This window comes from Budorcas taxicolor, chromosome 4 (genome assembly GCF_023091745.1).
Source record: "Budorcas taxicolor isolate Tak-1 chromosome 4, Takin1.1, whole genome shotgun sequence".
In the NCBI taxonomy this organism is placed as follows: domain Eukaryota; kingdom Metazoa; phylum Chordata; class Mammalia; order Artiodactyla; family Bovidae; genus Budorcas; species Budorcas taxicolor.
Genome location: NC_068913.1, coordinates 116,771,302 through 116,788,524, shown reverse-complemented (window position 1 = coordinate 116,788,524; position 17,223 = coordinate 116,771,302). Strand labels below are relative to the sequence as shown.

Genomic DNA, 17,223 nt, shown 5'->3' with positions numbered 1-17,223 from the left:
TCTGGGAGCACTTTCTGGTGGCGTGAATACTCATCTCCGCCAAAAAGGCCTTAGTCTCCCTCGAACGATACTCGTGACGAAGCCCCTTCCCCCCAGCTCTGCAGGGCTGTCCACACTAGCGCCAGGGCCTGCGACTCAAACGTCCTGAGCCCACAACCGCTGACCATTTCTAAGAGCACAACTTACCTGACAAGGGGCCACATTTAGGAGACAGAACCTCACTCCTGCCTGACATAACCTGACTCTTTGGTCAACAGTCTCCAAACAATAACCCAGCAGTTACACAGTTTCAGAGAAGAATTCTGCCCTGGAGACGACGACCATGCATAAAGAGTGGGCAGGGGCACGCTGGCCAAAAGGCAAGGACGTTTCTTCCCCTAGCGTGCTCTACCGACTAAAACAGAACAGGACTAAAACAGAACAGGACTCTTCCAAACACGGTAAAACAGTCACTGAGCCTCTCAGTTTAAAAAAAAAAAAAAAAGTCTTTCAATAAAGGGAACAATGTAACACAACAGATAATCCACCAAAGTGCTAAATTAGTAAAACTATACTTACTTAAAATTACAAATTAACCTTAAGGAACAGGCACACCTCTTGCAAGCAGCTCAGACATGTATGACCTAACGGACTGTGTGACTCTATTTGGAGACAGGCTGTCTCAGGAAGTAACACAGGCCAAATGAGGGCAACAAGGTTGTAAGGGCTACATTTAGGAGGCAACCACCCAAGCTGAAAAGTGAAAAGAAAGTGAAGTCGCTCAGTCCTGACCGACTTTTTGCAACCCTATGGACTGTGTAGCCCACCAGGCTCGTCCATCCATGGGATTCTCCCAGCATGAATAATGGAGTGGATGGCCATCCCCTTCTCCAGGGGATCTTCCTGACCCAGGGATCGAACCTGGGTCTCCCGCACTGCAGGCAGGCTCTTTACCGTCTGCACCACCAGGGAAGCCCACCCAAGCTGAAACGTCACTGACTGTGACAAAGGACTGTATCACAAGAAAAGCAGAGGGCTGGGGTGTATGCTGGGGGTGGGTGGGTGGCATGAGAACTAGGTGCCAGCCGTGGCCAACAGCAACTCTCGGCAGCCAGATGAGTAACTCCCCAGGAACCAGAACGACCTTCTACAAGGAGATGGCAAGGAAATTAACACACCTTGAAAACCAGAATCAGAATGCTTACAACAGTTATGAGAAACACAACCCTTTATAAACCAAGGGCGGAGCTTTACTTACATGAAGGGATAATGAACTGTGGCTCTGTGTTGCCTGCGTAGCCAAGCTTGGTATACCTAAAAGCACAAAGTCATCAACACAGGTTTAGATAATAATACTCTCCTCTGTGTTCCATTAATGTCTTTTATTACGAGCTCTCCAAGTCCTAAAATATCAAGACTCAAAATACCCCCATGAAATTAAAAATAAAAATCTTGTGGTGACTAAGAATCAAACACTAAGTTCAGATATGCAAGCAGTTAACAAAAAGGTAAAAAACATGCTTGTCTCTACTGGAAAAACTGTTGCACACATATAGTCATACATACGTCACATCTGTGTATCCCTAATGATTTTTAAGGTGCTTTCATACTCTTTTAACCTTTACAAGAATCCTACAAAGGAAATAAATATTGTCTCCGTTTGGCAGGTGAGAAAATGCGAGGCACTGGGAAGTTAACTGAGCTGCCCAAAGCCAAAGAGCCAGTGAACAGAAAAGAGAAGCCACATCTCAACATGCGGGCTCTAATTCTAGAGCTGCCTCTCGGCAAAGCGAACTTACTTCACAAACTTCGTGAACTTTTAGGGGGCTCAGGAAATTATATAATTTTCTTAAAATGTCATGGCATATGTCTAGAAAAGCTACTGCCACCTCCTGAGAATATCTGACAGAAGCGTCTCTTTATCATCTCGGTGCAGAGCGAGCCCACTTTCTGTCAAGATGCTCTGTATGATGGATTCCAAAAGTCTTAACGAAAATGAATGCCAAAATACTACTATCTGTTCCAAAAGCACTTGCTAATCTCCTAAATATATTAAAAAAAAGAAAAAAAAAAAACAAAGTGGGGAGGGGGACCACCACTCGGAACCATCTGCTGGAAATGCAACCCTGGAAACACTCCTGAGCGCCCCCTTCTCAGCAGGCCCCCAGCCCCGAGAGGTCAGGTCCAGAAAGGAGGCTTCATTCCTCAGTAATGCTTACAATGAACAGAAACACTTCCTAGCTGCGCTGAAAGTCACTTTATTAATTCATCTTATTTTATGAATTATTTCAAGATGCTTGATACCCAATTTTTTAATGTACTTTTATTCATTTATTTATTTGAAAAGTGTCAGTCGCTCAGTCATGTCTGACTCTGTGCAACCCCATGGACTGCATAGCCCGCCAGGCTCCTCTGTCCACGGGATTCTCCAGGCAAGAACACTGGAGTGGGTGGCCATTCCCTTCTCCAGGGGATCTTCCCGACCCAGGCACCGAACCTGAGTCTCCTGCACTGGAGACAGATTCTTGACCGTGCGAGCCACCAGGAAAGCGTTCATCTGGTTAGCGGGTTGTTTGGGCTGCGCCGGTCTTCGGCGCTGCGGGAGGGCCCTCCAGCTGCAGTGAGCAGAGGCAGCCCTCTCTGCCAGGGTGCGGGCTTCTGCTGCAGCGGCTTCTCCTGCTGCAGAGCACGGCCTCAGCAGCTGCAGCTCTCACGCTTAGCTGCCCTGCAGCCTGTGGGATCTTCCCGGACCAGGGATCAAACCTGCGTCCTCTGCTTTGGCAGGCAGATTCCCATCCACTGTCCCACCAGGGTAGTCCTAAATTTTCTATGTGATTAAATCACTCCACATCTTAATAAACTAATGTTATGTTTTTTCAATATATATTAACCATCTGCTAATTTTACTTTTTTTGAGCACACAGTAAATGAACAGGGTTTATGAAGACAAAAACAAAAACAAAAAAAAGCAAGTCAACCCCACTTAAATCATGCCTGACTGCTCAGTCTCCAAGGATCTAAGGTCCTGGTATCATTAGGAGGTGGGGCAGGGCCTGGCCCTGAGACCCATCAGGTCAGTTCCTAAAAGGCAAGACCCATCTGCGGGCACTCCCAGGTTCTATTCAAGGACACAAAACAAGTGGACGTGCAAGACCTCCACTCCAGGGCTTGCCAGACCCACAAGGGACATCCAGAGCCAACCCGGGGGGCAAGGACTTACTGAAAGGAAGGCAATACACACTGAGCTTCAAAAATCCCAGGCCATCCTCAACTGAACCATTTTTCTAGAAGTATATTTCAACTCACAAATATAAATAAACTAAATGATTGACCCAAGGCTAAAGAAGCCTCGAGAAGCTAACAAGCAGGCCGGGAATCACTGAAATCCCTACACCCAAGTCTGTGCTTTCAACAGGTCACATGGCCCACTGACCCCAGGCCTTCCCAAAATTATACACCTTGTTCATAAATAAGTTTGCCTTCCCACATGGATTAGAGTGTGAGTTGCAGGATGACCAGGACAGGGTCCTTTTTCTGGACTGTCTCCCACCCCTGGTATAGCCCTGACAAGCAGCAGACACTCCATAAACATCTGCTGAATGACTTCTCACCAGGTGTAAGAAGAGGTGACCACTGTCAAACTTCTGGGGAAGGAACCAACATTTGAAATGGCAGGGCAGGGGGCGGTGCTAACAGTCAGAAAAACTGTTGGAACCAGAGAAGACCAAGTTCAGTGCAGCTGCTCAGTCATGTCCAACCCTTTGCAGCCCCACAGACTGCAGCACGCCAGGCCTCCCTGTCCATCGCCAACTCCCGGAGTTTACTCAAACCCATGTCCATTGAGTTGGTGATGCCATCCAACCATCTCATCCTCTGTCATCCCCTTCTGCTCCTGCCTTCAATCTTTCCCAGCAACAGGGTCTTTCCTAATAAATCAACTCTTCACATCAGGTGGCCAAAGTACTGGAGTTTCAGCTTCAGCATCAGTCCTTCCAATGAATATTCAGGACTGATTTCCTATAGAATGGACTGACTGGTTGGATCTCCTTGCAGTTCAAGGGACTCTCAAGAGTCTTCTCCAACACCACAGTTCAAAAGCATCAATTCTTCGGTGCTCAGCTTTCTTTATGGTCCAACTCTCACATCCATACATGATGGTAGACAAGTCAAGAGATACCGGAGCAACAAGCAAATTTGGCCTTGGAGTACAATATTAAGCAAGGCAAAGGCTAACAGAGTTTTGCCAAGAGAACACATTGGTCATAGCAAACACCCTCCTCCAACAACACAAGAGACAACTCTACACATGGACATCACCAGATGGTCAATACCGAAATCAGACTGATTTTATTCTTTGCAACCAAAGATGGAGAAACTCTGTACAGTCAGCAAAACCAAGACCGGGAGGTGACTGGGGCTCAGATCATGAACTCCTTATTGCCAAATTCAGATTTAAATTGAAGAAACTAGGGAAAACCACTAGGCCATGCAGGTATGACCTAAATCAAATCCCTTATGATTATACGGTGGAAGTGAGAAATAGATTTGAGGGACTAGATCTGAGAGACAGAGGGCCTGATGAACTATGGACAGAGCTTTATAACACTGTACAGGAGGCAGTCATCAAAACCATTCCCAAGAAAAAGAAAAGCCAAAAAGCAAAATGGCTGTAAGGAGGCCTTACAAATAGCTGAGAAAAGAAGAGAAGCAAAAGGCAAAGGAGAAGAGGAAAGATATACCTATTTTAATGCAGAGTTCCAAAGAACAGCAAGGAGAGATAAGAAAGCCTTCCTCAGTGATTAATGCAAACAAATAGAGGGAAACAATAGAATGGAAAGTCTAGAGATCTCTTCAAGAAAGTTAGGTACCAAGGGAACATTTCATGCAAAGTTAGGCTCAATAAAGGACAGAAACGCTATGGACCTAACAGAAGCAGAAGATATTAAGAAGAGGTGGCAAGAATACACAGAAGAAATATACAAAAAAGATCTTCATGACCCAGATAACCATGATGGTGTGATCACTCACCTAGAGCCAGACATCCTGGAATTCGAAGTCAAGTGGGCCTTAGGAAGCATCACTGTGAACAAAGCTAGTGGAGGTGATGGAATTCCAGTTGAGCTATTTCAAACCCTAAAAGATGATGCTGTGAAAGTGCTGCACTCAGTATGCCAGTAAATTTGAAAAACTCAGAAGTGGCCACAGGATTGGAAAAGGTTAGCTTTCATTCCAATCCCAAACAATGTTCAAACTACCGCACAGTTGCACTCATCTCACACACTAGCAAAGAAATGCACAAAATTCTCCATGCAAGGCTTCAACAGTACATGAACTGAGAACTTCCAGATGTGCAAGCTGGATTTAGAAAAGGCAGAGGAACCAAAGATCAAATTGCCAACATATGTTGGATCATAGAAAAAGCAAGAGAATTCCAGAAAAACATCTACTTCTGCTTTACGGACTAGCTAACATCTTTGACTGTGTGGATCACAACAAACTATGGGAAATTCTTAAAGAGATGGGAATATCAGACCACCTTCCCTGCCTCCTGAGAAATCTGTATGCAGGTCAAGAAGCAACAGTTAGAACCAGACAGGGAACAGCAGACTGGTTCCAAATTGGGAAAGGAGTACATCAAAGCTGTATATTGTCACCCTGTTTATTTAACTTATATGCAAAGAAGACCAAAGATGTTGCTTAATATATTAGACATTGTCTAATGAAGACAAAGACATTGTTTAATCTCTCCTTTACACTTGTGTGTGTGTAACAGGGTCATTTCAGAAACCAACCAAGCTTGAAACAAATACAGCTGACTCTCATAAACACAGGTTTGAACTGGGCAGGTCCACTTAGAGGTGGATTTATTTTCAATAAATATACCTAGAAGATCGTGTGCAAGACCTGTGTTCAAGTGGAGAGCCTACCCTTACACAGCGTAAGATGACTGAAATTTAATATAAACTTAATAATGTGTTAGTTTTCTTACCCCTTGTGTTACTCCAAGGAGTCACATTATTGTACAGCATGCCTGTCCCTCCACCCCCTAGTAACTGGAGAACCTGCAGATGGGGCTATCACTACAGTCAAGTGGCGGTGTTTAACATGCAAGAGAAATTCCTATTCTCTATAGGAATAGGGCTGTAATACTGTTTGCCATAAAAATTCTGTAACGATTCATTCCCCAGTGTAGAGGCTGGGCTACCAAGAAACTGTAACAGCAATTACACCTGGCTTCCATCACACTCTCTGCCTCCACGCTATCAATGCATGAACTGCACTCTAAATAAATCTGAATTTCTTTACGTTCCATTACCTTTTCATTTTTGATGTCTACTGTTAACAACACTGTTTTAAGTAATATAATATTGATGTAGGGGCTGACAGATGATTCATCTTACGTACAGATGACGTAAACTTAGCAGTGTCGATAAATACAGTACACAACTGACCATAAAGAAAGCTGAGCACCAAAGAATTGATGCTTTTGAATTATGGTGCTGGAGAAGACTCTTGAGAGTCCCTTGGGCAGGAAGGAGATCCAACCAGTCCACCCTAAAGGAAATCAGTCCTGAAAATTCATTGGAAGGACTGAACCTGAAACTCCAATACTTTGGTCACCTGATGGGAAGAACTGACTCACTGGAAAAGACCCTGATGCTGGGAAAGATTGAAGGCAGGAGGAGAAGGGGACAACAGAGGATGAGATGGTTGGATGGCATCACCAACTCGAAGGGCATGAGTTTCAGCAAGCTCCGGGAATTGGCGATGGACAGGGAAGCCCGGCGTGCTGCAGTCCATGGGGTCACAAAGGGTCGGATGTAACTGAACTGAACTAAACTGAAGGCTTCTGGTCAGCGGAAGACTATTAGTAGTTAAGTTTTGGGAGAGGCAAAAGTTACATGTAAATTTACAAACGTGCTGGGGTCGGTGCCCCTAACCGCAGTGTTGTCCAAGCGTCAGCTGTACAGAAAAATGCTAACATTTATTAAAATTAGGTGCTAAGTATCACTCATGTCTGTTATATTACTTTTTATATTTCTGAAGGGCAACAGAGTGTACTGGACTGGTTCAGGCCATGCGCTCTGGCACCAGACTGCCTGAGCTCAAACCCCAGCTCTCTCATTTGCCAAATGGGTCTCTCTGTGCCTCAGTTTCTCCATCTGTAAAAGTGGGGTCATAACGCAGCCCACCACTTCCTAGGGGTGGTGAGCTAATGCATTAAAAGTGTAAACAGAAAGAGAACACGCGTGACAGCAGGGCTCTCTATATTTTTCATCTGCCTACTACTACTTCTATGTGTGATTCAGTTCAGTTCAGTAGTTCAGTAGTGTCCGACTCTTTGCGACCTCATGGACTGCAGCATGCCAGGCCTCCCTGTCCATCACCAACTCCCGGAGCTTGCTCAAACTCATGTCCATCGAGTTGGTGATGCCATCCAACCCTCTCATCCTCTGTCCTCCCCTTCTCCTCCTACCTTCAATCTTTCCCAGCATCAGGGTCTTTTCAAATGAGTCAGTTCTTCGCATCAGGTGGCCACAGTATTGGAGTTTCCGCTTCAGCATCAGTCCCTCCAATGAATATTCAGGATTGACTTCCTTTAGGATGGACTGAAATACTTCCTAAATTAACTTAAAAAATAAAAGTTTCCAAAGCCGTTACGCTCATGTGTCCCAAACCACAGTGCTCAGTCTTTCTGCTGTGCCCACTCTGAACACCACAGACACGCTCAAATGTGAAGTGGAGGAGATAAAATGCACCACCAGTGACACGAAAGATGCCCAGTGTCCTTCAACAGCTGTGTCTCATCCCCATCTCCAAGCTGTGTGTCCTGAAATCATGAACAGCAGCCCACCGTGGCCAAAGGTCGGGCTGGACAAATGGACACGGCCCTTTTGGAGCCCACAGCTCTAACATTCCACCCTCTACGGATGATGCCACCACCGCGTGCCGCCCGGCAACAGTTGCCAGGGTGTTCGGGGTCTGAAGTCACCGCACTGAGATGGCACAGCCCTCACAGGAGGCCTCTGTCACAGAGTCACATGGGTACCGGGCGGCAGTAACATGCTGCAAGCAATGATCTCCAAAACCAACACAGAGAGACGATTAACAGGTGCGGGGATTAACCACTATGAGGTCTTCCCTCCTCACCTTCCCGGCAAAACCAAAACCTTTATTTAAAAAAAACAACACTGGCAAGAGCACAAATTACTCAGATCCCTTTACGGTACTTCAACATCTTTATAAACTCTCCTGTGCTAATTTTGGCACAGCATCAAACACAGTTGAGGTTTTCTTACTTTGAACACTCACAATGTAAGGAACATAAGATTTTTTAAGAGACCTTCAGATTTTACATTTCAACAAAATCTTCATCAATGCAGGTCCATGTGGAACCTCAATGAGACCCTATTCAATAGAATGTCTGTACATGTAACTAACACGTGGTCCTCGTACAGTTCTCTCCTAGAAGGACAACCCAGCGTCGGACTGGCATGCCCCGTTAGAGATGATCTGACAACAACTCAGCTTCACAAAAATCATCGAGCAGAACACAACTCTTATAATAGGGAAGGTGTTCTAGACACCATCATGCAAAGATACATTCCAACCAGCCTGCTAGCTAGAAGCTATGTAGTAGGCACATATGAGGATATGGCGGGGGCGGCGGGGAGGGAAGCACGGTCCTGGTCCTCAAAATGCTCCCCAAAATGCTCACCCGTTAGACGCAGACATAGAAAACACACTTACGACGGTCAAAGGGGAGAGGGAAAGGAGGATAAATCAGGAGCTTGGGATTCTCAGACACACACGACTATGCACGAAACAGTAACAGCAAGATCCTACTGTACAGCATGGGGAACTATATTCAACATCTTGTAATAATGTACAAGAGAAAAGAATCTGAAAAACAACGTGTGTGTAACCGAATCACTTTGCTGTACACCAGAAACTAACACAACATTGTAAATCAACTATGCTCCGCACGCTCAGTCGCGTCCGGCTCTGCGACCCCGTGGACTGTAGCCCCCAGGCTCCTCTGTCCATGGGACTCGCCAGGCAGGAATACTGCAGTGGGTTGCCATTTCCTTCTCCAGGGGATCTTCCTGACCCGGGGATCAAACCCAAGTCTCTCGCATCTCCTGCTTCGGCAGGCAGGTTCTTCACCACTAGCGCCACCTGAGAAGCCCTATATTTCAATTTTAAAAAAGAAAAATGTCATGTAAAAATAAATAAATTTTTTAAAAACCATGCAATAAACGATGACAATTAAGTTTTTTTAAAAAAGGTCACCTGTCAGAAACACGACTTCGATTGTGCTTCTCACAGTAGCATGGCCTACATTATCTGGCAGGTTGAATTTCAGATTATCTGGGAAGGCTTCTGGAAAGAAAGTACCAACCCTGACTGACCGGATCACCTGGGAAGCTTCTGAAAAATGCAGATTCCCAGGGCCTGTCCCAGAGCCACAGAGAAGGCACCTGGATTTTTGTATTTTAAACATCCCCATCCTTCCTCCCCACCACCCTCAGCCACGGTTCTGAAGAGCAACCAGGGCAGGAATCACTGACTCAACTATGTATTATTACACGCAGTCATCTCTGCATTTTTATAAAATGCAAGCTCCCCAGCCTCATGCCCACGTCCTAGCAAAAAAAGAGACAAGAATCAGCAACTTTCCTACCAGTAACAAGTAAGACTATATGCTGGGTGGAAAGATGCTATTCAAAACAGCAACAACACAGAATAACATTACCCCTGAGAATAAGACATATGATGGGAAGAACACTCCATATACAAGGAGACAGAGACAGACCTCACTCACATAGCAAGAGTCAACAGGTTTAAAAGGAGCATCACATATTATCACTAAACTCACCTATAAATTTAATGTGAAACCATTCAAAATCTGGGCCAATACTGAAGAAGGTGGTAGTAAATTTTACACTGAAAATTACACTTAACTTTACAATTAAAAAGTTGAAGTCTCATTATAAGGAGAAGTTTCATCTTATTTATCAATACTGTAAATGCATACACCATTTTATCCAAACAGTTTTAAATGCATCTAAACTAATGTCCAAATAGCACATTTCTAGGAATTTACCCCACTGAAGCACTCTTACATGTATTAAAAGAAATGCACAAAAAATGTTCTCTGCAGCAGTATAACAGGAAAACAGCAACAACAAAAACTGGAAACACTCAAATGCCATCAACAGAGGATAAATTAAATAAATATATTGCAATCATTCAATAAAATGCTACACAATCACCAAAAATGAAGCAGACATGTTACTGGTCATATATAAATATACTTCGAAAATAGTTGACCCAAAAAACGAATCGGTCAACAGACAAATCGAAGAGGAAATTTAAAAAATACCTTGAGACAAATGACAAGGAAAGCACAGTCACCCACAACCTGTGGGATGCAGCGAAAGCGGTTCTTAGAGGGAGGCTCACAGTGAGAACAGCTGCAAGGCAGCATGCACTCACACCGCAGGGAGTTAAACAGGGCCCGCAGTGCCGGGTTCAAAGCGCAGCCCTAGCTCTGGGACTTCAGGAAGTGAAGGAATCCCTCCAGCTTCTGCTTCTTCATTAGTGCAAGGTAATAACAAGCCCCTGGTGTTGCCGTTTAGCTGCTCAGTCACATCTGACTCTCCGTGACCTCGTACCCTGTAGCCCACCAGGCTCTCTGTCCCTGGGATTTCCCAGGCAGGAATACTGGAGCCGGCAGCCATTCCCTTCTCCACAGATCATCCTGACTCGGGGACTGAACCGGCATCTCCTGACTTGCAGGTGGATTCTTTACCACTGAGCCCCCAGGGAAGCCCAATATCAGTCCCTACCTCAACGCTAAATATGACTGACCGTTTCTAGAAAATATCTCCTAATCCAAAAAGTAAAAGGATCTCATAGTCAATAATTTCATTCAACTGCTGAATTATTTAACATATAGTCAACAACTGTATTTCTTCCATGAACTGCCCATAGATAAGTTTTCTATTGGACTTTTGGTATCATCAATTTGTGTAAACTTTTACACACTGAGGGCTCCCTGGTGGCTCAGATGGTAAAGTGTCTGCCTGCAACGTGGAAGGCCTGGGTTCAATCCCTGGGTGTGAAGATCCCCTGGAGAAAGGGAATGGCAACCCACTCCAGTATTCCTGCCTGGAGAATCCCATGGACAGAGGAACCTGGTGGGTTACAGGCCAAGCGGTCACAGAGTCGGACACGACTGAGCGACTTCACCTTACACACTGAGGATATAATGTTTGCTCACATATATTACTAATTTTTCTGAATTTGTGGTTTACCTGCAATTATACATTTTCTGAAAGATAATCATTTAAACAATTTAGATGATCAAATTTACCAATTATTTTCCTGAACAATTTCCTTTGCAGTTTCTACTTTGAAAGTCTCTCCCTACACTCATCTCCCTTCCAGTTCTGTGAACATCCGATATACCCATACATGAAGAGATACAGCAGTCAGATTTCCCCAAGCATGTGTACATGAAGAATTAAGATTGACAACTTTCACATTAAAAGGCTTTGTTTAATGTTTATCAGAAAACTATCTTCCCAAAGGAAGCAGCCAAGCATCAATCTCAAAACACATAAACCCTGCTTACAGACAGCAGTCTTCCCAAACACAGAGCCACCTTCGAGCACCCCGGACCCGAAGCCTCTTCTCATTCAGAAACCTGAACAGACCAAAGATACAGAAACAGAGCCAAGGGCTGCATAACGCAGGACCAAGAGAGACAACTCCGCCTGCTAACCCAGTACGTTCTTGCACTTCAAACTTCCAAACACGCTCACAAGGTGCCTTGAGAAGTCTCACTCCCACTCCGACACCCACCCACCCATTTCGCCTTCCATTCTATTCTCGTGTAGCCTCCAATGTCCCTGTCTGCAAACACAACACATCCTTATTCGCCCCGAACATTTTAAAAAGTCCTTGTGCAAAGCTTCTTCCTCTCCCCGCGTTACAGGCCCCTCTCCACACAGCAGTGACTGCCTGCAGTGAGGAGGCCTGCAGTGAGGAGGGCTGACCTGCCCAGTGTCAGCTCAACGCACTCACACACATTCCTCCCACAGCCCTGCATCTAGAGCAGAAGGTGAGTGTCAGCTCTACCGACTGATGTTTGAAAGCGGAAATGTCACATCTTAAAACAGCGTTTTTAAAACTGTATCCAGGACGGAGACTCTTTTGTGTGAGACTCCTTATGAGGTCCAGTCTCAAACCCCTAATTCAACCAGAATAGCCCTACCCACTCCTAAGATGTTCTGTTTAAAAAAAAAAAGTGACTACATTGCCTCAGAGCATGACTTCGATAAAACTAAAATTGTTCCCAGATCTTAATGCTGGTGTTCTAGATAATACACACTCCACACACTGTATACTGCAAAAATTAATATATAATCATAATCAAGTTCTTCAAACATTCCTTGGGTTGTCATAAAGAAAATGGTAGTTTCTGTTTACAGCACATAGTTAAATATGTAAGTTCAAATTGATTATTTTATCTAAATCCAATAGTCTTTGTTTTTCTTTTTCTCTATTTGGTCTGTAAATTTTACATTACCCAATATATACGCCCACTTCTTCTACGTGCTAAGCCGCTTCAGTCGTGTCCGACTCTTTGTGAGCCCAGGGACTGTACCCGCCAGGCTCCTCCGTCCATGGGACTCTCCAGGCAGGAACGCTGCAGTGGGTTGCTGTGCCCTCCTCCAGGGGATCTCCCAACCCAGGGATGGAACTCACATCTCTCACGTCTCCCGCGTCGGCAGGCAGGTTCTTTACCGCAAGCACCACCTTTGCTCCATGTCTGGTAAATGTAATATCGTGACCTGTGGCCTCTTTATGGGTATGGGGCATTATCAAGTGAATTCTGACTTCCAGGGTAAAACAGTAGACTAAACACGTGATCTAATTTCACTCTGTCCCAAAGCCCCACTAAAATCAAAACAAAAGGATTCTTTCTAAGACGAAGAAACCACAACAACAGGGAGAAAAGAAGAGGCAGCACCTGCAGGAATCGGGCCCTGGAGAGCTGAGGACCAGCCTAACTGCCCTGGGGACGTCCGAAAACCGGCCCCACACCCCGGGGACCCTGAAGAAAGGCCCCACGATGGGCGGCTGCACAGGGCCCTGTGGATCCAGGACTGAAGGGCCCAAAACACGGGCCAAGATGAGCGTGCCCCCCACCCCGCACCAGCGGGGGCTGCCCTTCCCCAACCCCCGAGTCCCCACAAGCTGACTCTGGGCATGCAAAGCGAGACTCGGAGCGTGAAGCAAGGTCACCTGCCTGGGCAAGTCCGGGAACCGCTCTGAGAATTACCCAACTGAACACAGAAAACCCTGACAGCTGAGACGTGCTCCCTGCCCCCAACCCGGCTCCCACAACACAGACCCGGCCCTCCAGGCAGAGGGTCAGCAGTGTACTCTCTGGGGAAACCGACCAGCTCAAGAGGAAAGACCCAAAGACCATTAAGACAGAAACTATTCCAACAACAATCCACCTGTGGTGGTGAGGGTGGCGGCTTAGCAGCCAAGTTGTGTCCAACTCTTGTGACCCCATGGACTGCAGCCCGCCAGGCTCCTCTGTCCTTGGGATTCTCCAGGCAAGAAGACTGGAGTGAGCTGCCATTTCCTCCTCCAGGGGATCTTCTCAACCCAGGGATCGAACCCAGTCTCCTGAATTGGAAAGGCAGATGATTTACTGAGCTATTTACTGAGGGAAGCCACCTGTATCACCCGCCAGATCTACAGACCTGATCTATGCCATAAGGCAGGGCTTCCCTGGTGGTGCAGTGGATAAGATCCTGCCTGCCAATGCAGGGGACACGGGTTAGATACCTGGCCCGGGAAGATCCCACAAGCTGTGGAGCAACTAAAACCTGTGTGCCATGACTACTGAGCACACGCACTCAGTGCTGAGAGCTGGTGCTCCGCAACAAGCGAGGCCACTGCCACGAGAAGCCCTCGTACCGCAACCAGAGAGCAGCCCCCAGAGCAGCAAAGACCCAGCACAGCCAAAAGTAAATACACAAACCTTTAATTAATTAAAAAATAAGGCAGCAGTAACTTTCACAGAACAAGAAGAAATAAACAAGAAACACACTAAAGACAGGAACACCTAAGACATCATTCTCAGTTAAAGACGAGTAAGTGGACCCTGATGCTGGGGAAGAGCGAAGGCGGGAGGAGAAGGGGACGGCAGAGGATGAGACGGCTGGATGGCATCACCGATTCTATGGACTTAGGTTTGAGCAAGCTCTGGGAGTTGGTAACGGACAGGGAGGAGGGCGTGCTGCAGTCCATGGGGTCGCAAAGAGTCGGACACAGCTGAGCGACTGAACTGAGGTGGACAAAAATAAGCAGAAGGCCTCAACAACATCATTAATAAGATAGCTCATACAGATATACTCAGAACTCAGAACACAGCAACAGGGAATATACCTCTTCTGAAGTACATAGAGAACAGTCACAAAACTGCCCATATCTGAGGCTCAGTGAAGTCTAAAGAACAGAATATAAATAGCACTCTGACCATAATGTAATTAAACTAGAATCAAAAACAAAATTTGAAAAGGCCCTTTTACTTGAAAATTTTCAAACGTACTAGTATAGAAATACTGAGTTAAGAGGGAAATTCAAAAGAAAAACGCAGAAATTTCTTGAAAATGGTAACGATAAACTATACCCAAATCCCAGTAAGGGACACACAGGTAAAGACGGCAGAGCCGGGGGCTCTCCCGGCGGTCCAGTGCTAACGGTTCGCCTTCCAACGCAGGGGGTGCGGGCTCCATGCCTGGTCAGAAAGCTAAGATCCTACAAACCCCCCAGCAAAAACACCAAGATGAGAAACAGACACAATACTGTAACAAATTCAACACTTTAGAAAATGGTTCACATCCAGAATAAATCTTAAAGACTTAACAGCCAAATCGTCACAGCATCAAATGCCTTTTCAATACACAGGGAAAATTAAAATGAATTTAATATCCAACTCAAAACAAAGAAAAGGGAAGCAGAGGAGATAAAAGTAGAAATAAATGAATCAAAAAAACAGAAAAATAACAGAATCTGTGAACCCCAAAGCTTATCCTTAAAAAATAAAAAAATGATCCACAACACAGCCGTATTATTAGCTAAGCCCTGAGGGAAAATGGGTGAAGACAGGACAGATAAATTTGAGTGACAAGGGGAAAGCATAACCATAAAAACAGAGATTTTTGAAAATCATGGCTACTCTATACATAAATTTGAAAAATTTAGATAAAACAGAATTGTTTTTAGACAAATACAACATAACCAAAATTGATTCGACTCGAGATGGGGCATCTAACCAGCCTCAGAAGAACTACAAAGAGGAGCAGTGAAATTCTACCAAGACCTTAAAACTCAGATAATCCCAAAATTACTTAAACTACCCCAGAGCACAGAAAAAGAAAGAAAACTTCTTCCTTTGTTTCAGGAAGACAGTGTAACACTGACCCCACACTCTGACAAAGAACTCACCAGAAAACTAAGCTATAATACATGCTAAGTTCCAAAGGGAAAACCTAAATAAAGTATTAACAGAGCCTACCCACACATCAAAAAATAAGGCATCATGGTCAAGGAGGGATTCTTACGAAATGCAGGAGTGCTTCAACATCAAGAAATCCACTATGTGAACTAAGAAAGAAAAGCGCACATCCCATTTACGATAAAGACATCGTGTAACACGCAACACGCATTCGTGCTTTAACATTCCGAAACACAGCAGTTGAGAGACACTTCCTAACCTATTTGGATAGCTTTCTTAACGTGTATTTGTACAGGTGTACATATACACACAAACAGCAGCCCAAAAGCCTGCATCTTACTTATTAGCCCAAAAGCCTGCATCTTACTTATTGTACAAACACCAGAAACGACCCCACTAAAATAAGAACGAAAGGATGGCACGCACCAACTCCGCTCCCAGTTAACGCTGTTCGGAGGCAGTGGCCACTGCAGCGTGTCAGAGTGAGCAGAGCTCCTAAAAATGGGAAGGAAGAACAACCTCTCTAAGCCCGTGACAAAATTCTCTATCTGGAAAACCCTAAAGATGAAGGGAAAAAATTCACTCAAACAATAAGAATCATTTAGTATTTTAGTAAAGAAGCAGATAAAATGAATGCCTTTAGTATAGTGAAGAAAAACAGAAAACAGAATGGAAGAGAAAACATCATCCACAATAACCAAAAAGAAAATCATGTAACTGGGTGACTAACAAGAAAGCTACCTGAGGTAAACACAATATTCCTACAAGGCACAAAACAGACTTGCACTGACGGAGAGAATACACCATATTCTCTGATGGGAACACAGTGTCAGAAATACAATAGCCCTCACTAACATATGAGTGTAACGCAACCCAAGTCAAAATACCATCAGCAGTTTCCCCCGGAATGAAAAGAAGAAACTGCATGTAAAGTCCATCTGGAGAAATAATAAGGAAGACTAGACTGGAAAACACTTTTTACAAAATGAGGTGGAGAAACTTGCCTGGTGCTCCAGTGCTTACGGCTGTGTGCTCACACAGCAGGGGCCCTGGGCTTGATTCCTGTTCAGGGACCAGCCCACATGCTCCAACTGACCCCAAGGGAAGCAACTAAGACCCAGCACAGCCAAATATTTTTTTTTATATGAGGTGAATACATGTATATGTATATGTACGGTTAAATCCCTTCACTGTTCACCTGAAACTACAGCAACACGATTAACTGGCTATACCTCCACACAAAATAAAAAGTTCAAAAAAAAAAAAAAAAGACTACAAAGTCCAAACGATATTATCTGACAATAATAATTTTTTACAGTGAACACAGTGATTTATTTCTCTGGATGATTTACTATCAAATAAAGTAAGTCATTTATACTCTTAAAAACGAGGTGGCTGGGACACCGACCTCCTCAGATATGACGTCATAAAGCCTCAGGAGTTAAACTCAGTGATGCTGCCATATAAGCAGACAGGTTCAGGCACCCAAAACGAGCCCAGAAATAAACAACTGCACAGACCAATGCAGTACGCAATGAAAGCGGTATCTTCAAGCAGTGCTTTGTTACGCTTTTTGTTTTTCATAAATGAGGCTGAGATAAACGGGGCAGCCAGAAGGAAAGAAGACAGAATCGGCTCCGACGAGGTCCATTCCTCATACCCCATCCCAGGATAAATTTCAAGTGGAACAGAGATTT

The 17,223-nt window shown here is 44.8% G+C and overlaps 1 protein-coding gene across 2 annotated transcripts in view; it reads right to left on the bottom strand.

Annotated features, from left to right (window-relative positions):
- Positions 1–17,223, bottom strand: part of ACTR3B (actin related protein 3B) — a 69,706-nt gene that overhangs the window by 46,805 nt on the left and 5,678 nt on the right. The window contains exon 2 of one of the 2 annotated variants that reach the window (XM_052639214.1): positions 1,238–1,293. The exons of the other annotated variant lie outside the window; for it this stretch is intronic. Coding sequence (XP_052495174.1) covers positions 1,238–1,293 — 56 coding nt within the window. The remainder of the gene's footprint in view (positions 1–1,237; positions 1,294–17,223) is intronic. 2 annotated transcript variants of the gene reach the window in all.